Source organism: Haplochromis burtoni, unplaced genomic scaffold (genome assembly GCF_018398535.1).
Source record: "Haplochromis burtoni strain Fernald_Lab_line unplaced genomic scaffold, NCSU_Asbu1 Contig_7, whole genome shotgun sequence".
In the NCBI taxonomy this organism is placed as follows: domain Eukaryota; kingdom Metazoa; phylum Chordata; class Actinopteri; order Cichliformes; family Cichlidae; genus Haplochromis; species Haplochromis burtoni.
In genome coordinates, this window is record NW_024582368.1 from 843,773 (window position 1) to 854,610 (window position 10,838).

Sequence of the window (10,838 nt, forward strand, 5' to 3'; positions counted from 1 at the left end):
GTGTGTGTGTGTGTGTGTGTGTGTGTGTGTGTGTGTGTGTGTGTGTGTGTGTGTGTGTGTGTGTGTGTGTGTGTGTGTGCGTGCTTTAGGTATGGTGCCAAAGGAAATGCAATAAGGGTGGAAGTTGTTGTTTACACTGGGAAAGAAGGCAGGAGCTCCCAGGGGTGTCCAATAGCTAAATGGGTATGTGGCTGGTGTCTGTGTCCTGAATGTGTCTGCTGTAAATGTAAACATTGTTGTGAGCCAGTATATTTAGTGTAAGAAATGAAAGGCAGCCTCTGATTTATGCTTTTATCACCACCATGGCAAAACCTTAGCTGCCGCCAACTGTGTAACTAAAGTTTAAACATAGCGAGCAGTCTGAGACAGCGTACTTCCGCCATGGCTGCATAAACCATGGCATAAACTTTAGAGTCTTTAGATCAAGAAGGATATGTGGATTAGTTTGTGTTTTCTTTGTCTTGAACAGCAATTTTTCATGTTTCAGTTTTATTGGTATTTGTTTAGATATGACACAGAATGTTCGTCCAGGTATTCCTGGACCCAGTACCAGACCTTAATGTGGATCAAGTCAAAAAGTTAGCCACCTCCGGTACAATTTTCACATGAATCCATCCATAACTTCTTGATAATTTCTTCTAACAACACAAACAAACAGACAAACAAAAACCATCTCCGTGTCAGAGGCATTAAATTGCAAATTTATTCACAACATTTTCTGCCTAGTCTGGTGGTATGGCAGGTCACTTATAGTGATCTATGTAGTGAGCTTAGTGTATTCGTCTGTGTTGCAATCCAAGTTTCAAATGTGACTGACGCTTGTGTATTTATAAATTAAATGTCCTCTGACAGGTGATCCGGCGTGGCAGTGAAGAGGAGAAGCTGCTGTGTTTGGTCCGCCACAGGCCAGGGCACCACTGCGACTCGGCAGTGTTGGTGATCCTCATCCTGGCCTGGGAGGGAATTCCTCGGCCGGTGGCAGACCACCTATACCAGGAGCTGACAGAGACCCTCTTTAAGTACGGCTCCCCCACCAGCCGTCGTTGTGCGCTCAACGAAGAGTGAGTACCCCTTCTTTTATTTCTCCATAACACTTCTTTTTCCCTCTTTATTTTTCATTTGTTATTTCCCATTTCTTTACAGTCGCACATGTGCGTGCCAGGGTTTAGATCCGGACACCTGCGGAGCCTCATTTTCCTTTGGTTGCTCCTGGAGCATGTACTTCAATGGATGCAAATTTGCACGCAGCAAAGTTCCTCGGAAGTTTCGCCTGCAAGGTGACTACCGAGAGGAGGTGAGAGAGTGTGCTTTTTTAATTTACATCAGCAAACAATGAGTGAGCAGTACAGCGTACAGCAAAATCTGAGAGAAAAATCGTCTCTTATTATTCAGGTCAAGCTAGTAGTTTTTTGAAGGTTTGCCTGCTGATGAACCATGTTGGATATTACAATAAGAGTTAGAGGTAGGTTCCTTTGAACAGTGTTAGCTTTTATTTTCAGGAGTTGAAGGTAGAAAACAACCTTCAGAGTCTTGCCACCGAGGTCGCTCCCCTCTACAAGAAACTGGCTCCTCAGGCTTTCCAAAACCAGGTATGAAACGGGAAACAACCACATTCGTCTCTGATAATCCTTTGCTCTCCTGGGCTTGACTTAATTCAGCGGAAGTGATTTTCAGTTAATCTTTTTCCTTAAATTGCCATACAGTCTCACTCCAGGCTACTTCTGGGACCTGTTTATTCTACGGACTCTTAAGAGTTTTAAGAAATCTTTCCTTAGTGTCCTGTTTTTTCGGGTCTCACAGGTGGAATATGAGGCGGCGGGGGGTGAATGCCGGCTGGGCAAGAAGGAGGGACGTCCTTTTTCTGGGGTTACAGCTTGTGTAGATTTCTGTGCACACGCTCACAAAGACACTAGCAACATGAATAATGGCAGCACCGTGGTAAGCAAGCTTAAGAATGCGATACCATGTAATTTACTCCTACATGGTGCATCTAAATTTGAAGGTCAACAGTTTTTTGTTTGGAAGTATTAAACCGATCCTGTTTGGCTGGAAATTTAGCTTTTTGGCTTTGGGTTGGTGTTTTTTAGGTTTGCACTTTAACCAAGGAAGACAACCGTGCAGTTCGTAACATGCCAGAGGATGAGCAGCTCCACGTGCTGCCACTTTACAAGATCTCTGACACAGATGAGTTTGGTCACGCTGAGGGCCAGATGGCAAAGATCCAAAGTGGTGCTCTTCAAGTTCTGTCTTCGTTTCCTCGAGAGGTGAGTGAACCAAAAAGGATCTTGTTTTGTTGTGGGTCAGTGTGCAGTGTTAAAATGCTTTAAATAATTCAATTTTGGTACATGTCAGGTTCGTCTGCTGGCAGAGCCGGTAAAATCAGCCCGTAAGATCAGACAAGAGGCTCGCCTTAAGGCTCAAGCAGAGCGACTGGAGAAGAAGCTTGGGGTGACTCCTCTCACTCCTGGAAAAGTGAAAGTTGAAAGCCCCAACAAAGGTAGTACATTCACACCACTGGTCATTTAAGATTTATAGCTGTTTTAATAGAACCACATTAAAATATATGAATTTTCTTCCAACAAAACAAAAGCTGGATACAACAGCTCTTACAGACCTGCTAGTGTGGAAAGGTACCTACCAGAGAAGAATCAACCCTGCACTTATAACCAGATCAGCAGCTACCCCACTGTGGGTCCAGGAGTCAACCCGCAGAGGGAGGTCATCTCACCCAACACCCATGGCCTGCCTGGCCTCCAGTTTGGACAGAATGGCTCAGTTCTCAGTTACAAGACAATGAGTGATACAGTGAATGGTTATTCTCCAGCATCTGGTGACCAGTGTGCTCCAACAGAGTGTATACCTCCACGTAACACACCTGCTGACTATGATGGTGCTTTTAAAACTGAGCCCAGAGAGGTGCACTCTTCTCCTCAGCACAAACCTCTTCCCAGTGGGAGCGCTCCTCCTCCCTCTCTGTTCTCCCCCAGTCCAACATCTGAGGGCCTCTTCAGCCGGCTCAATGGGCTCCATGGGTCTGTGGGAGATGTCATAGCAGAGGCTAGGGGTCATGGCCACCCACCGATGTCTCCTCTCTCCTTCCCTGTACAAACTCCACCATTTGAACCAGATGAAGTGAAGCAGGAAGAGGTGTGGTCAGACAGCGAACACAACTTCCTCGACAGCGAAATAGGCGGAGTCGCCGTGGCCCCGTCGCACGGCTCCATCCTAATCGAGTGCGCGCGGCGGGAGCTCCACGCCACTACTCCAGTCCTCAAGCCAAATCGCAGCCACCCCACCCGCATCTCTCTAGTCTTCTACCAGCATAAGTCTCTAAATGAGCCGGGCCACGGGATGGCTATGTGGGATGCCAAAATGGCCAAGCGGGAACGGGACAGAGAGGAGGAGGCTGAGAGATTGAGGCTGGAGGGCAACCTTAGTAAAGTTGCTGGAGGGGTGGAGGGAGAGGAGGAAACGGGTGAGGAGACAGAGGAGGCGAGGATTATGAATGTCCCCACACGTAAGGCATGGACTCTCCCAAGGGACGGGGTCATCACCGCGTCCCCGTATGCTCTTACCCAAGTGACGGGTCCATACAATCGCTGGTCTTAGTCAACGTGTTTTAAATCTTGACATTCACACACACACACACACACAGAAAACTCCTACACCCTGTGCTTCTGCCTTACCTCAGACAATTTTAAACTGCTACTCTCATTTTTATTCTTTTTTTTTTTCATCGAGCTTTTCTTATACCTGTTCACTTTGCCCTTCTTCGTCTCTTCCTTCAGAGCGATGAAGAAGACCAAAGGTTGTCGGCTTTTTAACTGTGAGTTTCGGTGTTGGTTTTTATTGTAAAGAGATGGTGCTTTGAAGCATTTAAAATACATTTTTAAACTGGTTTTATATACAGAACAAACAGAAAAAAAAGATGTGATTATTTATTCTGATCATAACGATTTATATTTAATTTCTGGTGTAAGCCTGTTTACTGCAAGATTTCTACGATGACCTGCATTATGTGTTCAGATTTTATGTTGTACAGTAGAAATTTACTTTTTATTTCAGCCAATAATTCTCTTTTCAGAAGATGAATCTCATTGGCTTTTTTTTTTTTTTTTTTTTACATTGGTGCCATTCTCACTGTAATCTTTATTAAGCAAACTCATTACATCACATTATGTAGAAAACAAGACTAACATTCTGCATATTTTTACTACAGATTGTCACATGTAGCATTACACATTTCCTTCTGCTGCCTCTGACTTCTGTCGGCGGTTGATGAAAGAAATGTACTTCCTCGGTCTGTTGTTTGTTTATTCGTTATATCCACATCTGGATAGTTTGTCTTTTATTCACAGATATGTATGGCATATTAAAAAGCACTTTTTTTTTTTTAAAAAACCTAACTTGAAAAGGGTCCCAGTCCATAGGCCTGAATATGTATGTACAGACAGAGAAATATATGACATTTTTAGCATTAATCCTTTTTTTTTTTTTTTTTTTTTTTTTTTTACAGTATTTCTGCACTTAATTGCGTTACACTCATTTGATTGAAGATGACATACATATCTAATGAAACTAAACACCTAGCGAGGAATAATGAAATGCTACATCAGTCAAGTGCTTATCATCATTTGCACTTTACTTACGTTCAGCTTCTGGAAAAGGAATTCAGTTTTTTATAGGGAACAAGAGTGATTATAGGAATTAAAACACCTACTGTACATGATATTGGTGCTAAGAAGACCTTTTTTTTTTTTTTTTCTTTCCAGAAACCACAAAGTGTCAGATATGTCAACAGATCATGCTCGGCTTTTATGTCCATACTCTTAAGTTTGAGCATAAAGCTGCATTAGCCACTGCTGAATAATCAATCTGTTTCTTTTCCCTTGTCTTTTGTTGTGAAACCACTCAAACACCAGATCCCACTTAGCCAGCTGCCTAAGACGATTTCGGGTGCTCGACCTTTGTGAAAACTTTGTTTACAGAACGCTTTTTTACAGGGTCTAAAAAAAGGGGGGTTGGTGTCAACTCCTGATTAATCAGGATTTCTTCCTTGTTATTTTTCTGTTACCCATACAAGCAAAGCTCTTAATTTTAAGAATGAATCAAGAGATGGAGACATAATATTCACACTAAAACTGATGGCATAACATTTCCTGTAGACGCATTTGGGTCTTTTAAACACTTTGACTTCCTTTTGGTGCTAATAGGACAAGATGTCAAGGTACATGCATTGACGCAACCTGCTTATGTACTGTATAACAGTGATGGCACGGTGCTTTTTGAAACTCAGCACTCACTGATCCTGTATTTGATTCAGTTCAGTTCATTTCTTCTGGTCGTTACCGGCTGGCAACATCATGACATACCTTAATTTGTCAAGTACAAGTAAAACAGCGCACTATGGGCAGATGTCCACATAGAGTTCAAATGTCTTCCACAGTTAAACCCAACTCTGCAGCAGTTATCAAAAGTCACACAAATAAAGATGAATGTAAAACTGTTTTTTAAATGAGTTAAATTTAGAAAGAATATTTTTTGAACATCACGTGATGAAATTACAGTTCTAAATGTTTCTCTCGACTTACTGTGGGGGACGGTTTTAGTCCATTTCTTTAATCAACAAAGAACTAACAACGAGCACCAGCATAAAAAAAAATGGGGAAAATTCTTAGTAGAAAATGTGTAAATATGTATGTGAACCATATTGTTTTTACTGTATTGTTACCGGTGTTTAGACAATGGGTGATCTTGCTTACTTTGAAACTGAATTACTGTACGTCGCTTAAAGTATATCCAGTTTAGACTTGAGAAGAGAATAAATTTCGCATTCCTTTTATGGATGGCTGATCTCTTTCGGGATTGTGAAATAAAGTCATATTTATATTTTGGACCTGATTATGATCTCCTCTTTTTTTTTTCTCCATCTGATTTTCCTATACTGGCTGTATGACTCACTGATCTGGTATTCCAATGAAGTCACTCAGACTTTGTCCCCTAAAGATGAAACATTACTTGTTTTTGTACACTTTGCCTCCTGAAGTAAAAACATGACGTTATTTTCTAGCTAGCTTGTAGATGTATGACAGTGATTTTCTCCTGAATAAATTAAATGTAACGTGATTTCAGCACAAGAGTGAACCTTCAGAGCACAACCGACAGTTAGATCCCTAATCTCTCGGACAAAGACACAATTTGGGGAGTTTTGTCTCTGTATAATGCCACGGTGCATTTTAGATCAAAACATTACAATGTGATGAAAGCACAAACTTGTTTAGCTTTAATTAAGGGGTTTAAGAATTAAGTTGGATTAACTGTTTAGGCTCAAAAGTAACAGGAGAAACTAACATAATTTTAAATATAAGGACAGTCTTTTCAATGCGGTGGTTGGCACCGTTTACTCACAGCAAGAGTTCTCTGTGTAACTCCAGCTTTCTCCCACATTTCAAAAGCATGTATGGAGTTACCAGCTTTTAATTGATGATCCTAACTTAATTGCAGGTGTGAATGTGAATGGTTGCCTCTCTGTGTTAGCCCTACAACAGACTGGTAACTTGTCGAGGGTGTGCTCCACCTTTTGTCCTATGAAAGCTAGGATAGGCTGCAGCCTCATCACAACCTCAACTATGATTGGACGAATGCTTCTGATCCTACCATCAGAGTGTGAGCCTGTGTGTGATTCCAGAAAGGACTAAATGTGTGGAAAAATTAATTATTTTAAATGATTTTGACCGCTCAGTAAGAGTAGAAAAGAAGGGGGGGAAAGCAAAAAGACAAATCCATAAACTAAAAAGTCACATATCAAGTGTGAAAAACAGCATGATTTATAAAAGCCACAGTATTAAATCCCCGTAAGTTTTGTAAGTTGTCATTATTGTGTGAATGCGTTCACTCAGCTGACCACATGTGACCACAGCTGGCCATGATGCACATGTTCACTGGGTCATACAATAGGAAAATGATCCCAAGCACAGCAGCAAATCTGCAAGAGATTGGCTGAAAAGATAAAAATCAAGATGCTCTAGTGGCCCAGTCAAAGTGCAGACCTCAACCTACCTGAAATGCTGTGGTGGGACCTTAAGAGCTGTGCATAAATGCATGCCTGCAAACTGCTGTCATGTCCTCCATGTTTTCTGTATCTGATAGATTCATACAGAAAATATGGTTTTTCCAGGACTCCAAAGTCAACTGGAGTACATCTGTCTCTCCAGTACATGTCACACTTTGATTGATATAGAAGTAATAGGAACAAACCCTTCACCATAACATGTTTCATTAATATAATATACATATATATACAGCGATCAGACACATGCACTTGATCTCCCTTTTGCTGCCAAAACAGCCATGACCCTTCGAAACATGAACTCCATTAGACCCCTGAAGTTGTGCTGTGGTATCTAGCACCAAAATGTTTGCAACAGATCCTTTAAGTCCCGTAAGTTGTGAGGGGCGTCGCCATGGATCGGACTCGTTTGTCCTGCACATCGCACAGATGCTTGATTAGATTGAGATCTGGGAAATTTGGAGGCCATGTCAACACCTCAAACTTGTTGTTGATGCCCACAGCCATCAGGGATAAAGCATTTTCCATGAAAGGGTGTATATGGTCTGCAACAATGCTTAGGTAGGTGGTACGTGTCAAAGTAACACCCGCGTGGATGGCAGGACCCAAAGTTTTCCAGCAGTACATTGCCCAAACCATCACACTGCCTCCATAAACTCGGTCCATAAGTGCATCCCGGTGGAGGTGTTCCCCGGGTAAGTGTTGAACATGCACCTGGCCATCCATGTTATATAAAAGAAAATGTGATTCTTCAGCTACATACTCAACTCTTCTGCTCAACCCACAAATGCATTTTCTTTATATATGGCACCATTTAAGTGGACATAAACTAGCTGTCCAATGATAAAAGATTTATTGCCAAGACGCATCATTACAACAAAGAACACACATTTCCTTACTAAAATTGAGTGCAAGTTTAATTGTTAACAATCGTTTCAAATCGCTTCAGTCACAAGTAAGTTAACTGAAGTTTCAAACTGTAAATTCACAACTTTAGTAAAGGTGAATCAGTACACACCCCTGGAGCGTTGTCTTTTTCTCACTGCATTCTCGCCTCTATGGAAGCTGGGAAAGTGGGGAAAACTCCTCCGGTCAGCATGAACAGGTAATTGTAATTAAATCTTTGGACTCACGAATAATAGTTTCAGTAGAGGCGTGGGAGGGGGGAGGCTGAGGGTAGTTTGCCAAAGAAAAAATACAGACACACAAATGTGTCCTTAACATCTGTGTAATTTAATTACACAAGACAGAACGAGATAAATTTTACAAATCTTTAATCCCTGAAACCTATTTGCTTTAATGTTGTCTTATTCTATTAGACACCACTTTATGGTTATGTATGGGAAATAAATTTACGGGAGAGGATTTATTTATTGCCCCTTTCCGGGGGCGAGGTCACTGAGGCAGTTAAACAACTCCTTGGTGGCAGAGCCCCTGGTGTTGATGAGGTCCGCCCCGAGTTCCTGAAGGCTCTGGACGTTGTAGGGCTGTCCTGGTTGACACGCCTCTGCAATGTTGCGTGGAGATCAGGGGCAGTACCTGTGGACTGGCAGACCGGGGTGGTGGTCCCCATCTTTAAGAAGGGGACCGGAGGGTGTGTTCCAACTACAGGGGGATCACACTCCTCAGCCTCCCTGGGAAAGTCTATGCCAGGGTGCTGGAAAGGAGAGTTCGTCCGTAGTCGAACCTCGGATACAGGAGGAACAATGCGGTTTTCGTCCTGGTCGCGGAACACTGGACCAGCTCTTTATCCTCTCCAGGATACTTGAGGGTGCATGGGAGTTTGCCCAACCAGTCTACATGTGTTTTGTGGACCTGGAGAAGGCATTCGACCGTGTCCCTCGGGGTGTCCTGTGGGAGGTGTTGCGGGAGTATGGGGTGTCTGGCCCATTGCTACGGGCCATTCGATCCCTATACAACCGTTGCAAGAGCTTGGTTCGCATTGCCGGCAATAAGTCGGACTCGTTCCCGGTGGGTGATGGGCTCCGCCAGGGCTGCCCTTTGTCTCCGGTTCTGTTCATAATTTTTATGGACAGGATTTCTAGGCGCAGCCAAGTGGCGGAGGGCTTTCGCTTTGGTGGCCTCAGAATCTCATCTCTGATTTTTGCGATGATGTGGTTCTGTTGGCTTCATCGGGTGAGGGCCTCCAGCTCGCACTGGAACGGTTCGCAGCCGAGTGTGAAGCAGCGGGAATGAGGATCAGCACCTCCAAATCTGAGGCCATGGTTCTCAGCCGGAAAAGGGTGGAGTGCCCACTCCGGGTCGGGGATGAGTTCCTGCCCCAAGTGGAGGAGTTCAAGTATCTCGGGGTCTTGTTCGCGAGTGATGGGAGAAGGGAGCCGGAGATCGACAGACGGATTGGGGCTGCAGCTGCAGTAATGCGGACGCTGCACCGGTCCGTCGTGGTGAAGAGGGAGCTGAGTGTAAAAGCGAAGCTCTCAATTTACCGGTCAGATCTACGTCCCTACCCTCACCTATGGCCACGAGCTGTGGGTAGTGACCGAAAGAACGAGATCGCGGATACAAGCGGCAGAAATGAGCTTCCTCCGAAGGGTGGCTGGCCTCTCCCTTAGAGATAGGGTGAGAAGTTCGGCCATCCGGGAGGGGCTCAGAGTAGAGCAGCTGCTGCTCCACATCGAAAGGAGCCAGCTGAGGTGGTTCGGGCATCTGACAAGGATGCCCCCTGGGCGCCTCCTGGGTGAGATGTTTCCAGGCAGACCCAGGACATGCTGGAGAGATTATATCTCTCGGCTGGCCTGGGAACGCCTTGGTATTCCCCCGGACAAGCTGGAGGAGGTGGCTGGGGAGAGGGAGGTCTGGGCCTCTTTGCTTAGGCTGCTGCCCCCGCGACCCGGCCCCGGACAAAGCGGATGAAGATGGATGGATTTATTTATTAAAACTTACTTACATACTTACTAAAAAGAATACAAACACACAAAATGTCTTTCATTTTAGTCCATTTCAATTTGGTCAAATGTCCCAGTACAATAATCATGGGAAGCCATATATTTATTAGGACTTTGGCTTCCTAAAGGTTAAATGGTTTTAATCTTAAACTGGTTTAGGCATTCACATGAGAAATATTTTTCATATCAAGTACTACACTAGTAGTAACATTAATACAAACTAAATATTTTAAGCAATAAAAATTAACCTGAAATCAACTCTGGAAACTATTGTAGATGGTATTAAAATTTTTAAATCACCACAAAATAAAATACTCAAAACAGAGATAGATATTTTTAACCGTTTTGAATATACCTGCATGAATACCATTTGTTGGAGGTTTATTCACATTGGTTTATCTAACTTATTGTCCTCAGAAGCAGCCACTCAGTGGTAGTGGGTGTAACCCCTGTGCCCTTTCTCCTGCGACGACTCCCCGGATTCAGGTCATTCAGCTCGAACAGGACTGAGGCGGCTTAACAGTAACACAAAACTAAAAGGGAGTAATGTTAAAATAACGAACAAATATACGCACTTTTTAAAATGGCCTATCCCCCCCAAAGTCAAAGAAATGCAATTTAAAATAATTAATGGATATTACCCAGCAGCTGAAATGCTTAAAAAAAGGTTTGGGTTTGAGGTAGAGCCATGTGGATTTTGTTCACAAAATGCGGAAAGTATTGATCATTTGTTTTTTTTCCTGCTCAGTAACAACTGACTTTTGGCAAGATCTAGTAGACTGGTTGAGTATAAGAATAGATGGGATGACCCCACTGACTCTAACACAAGTTTTATATAATAATGGTGATCCATCTAAGGAACT

General features: G+C 43.2%; 1 protein-coding gene across 4 annotated transcripts in view; it reads left to right on the top strand.

Annotated features, from left to right (window-relative positions):
- The window catches only part of tet1 (tet methylcytosine dioxygenase 1), a 35,646-nt gene extending 29,745 nt beyond the window's left edge, over nt 1-5,901 (top strand). For all 4 annotated transcript variants that reach the window (XM_005913935.3, XM_042224721.1, XM_005913938.3 and 1 more), the window contains exons 4-11: nt 90-183; nt 853-1,061; nt 1,144-1,294; nt 1,500-1,589; nt 1,801-1,938; nt 2,088-2,264; nt 2,353-2,497; nt 2,591-5,901. In XM_005913935.3, the coding sequence (XP_005913997.1) occupies nt 90-183; nt 853-1,061; nt 1,144-1,294; nt 1,500-1,589; nt 1,801-1,938; nt 2,088-2,264; nt 2,353-2,497; nt 2,591-3,609 (2,023 nt within the window). In that variant the 3' untranslated portion in view covers nt 3,610-5,901. The remainder of the gene's footprint in view (nt 1-89; nt 184-852; nt 1,062-1,143; nt 1,295-1,499; nt 1,590-1,800; nt 1,939-2,087; nt 2,265-2,352; nt 2,498-2,590) is intronic.
- Nucleotides 5,902-10,838: the final 4,937 nt, after the last annotated feature.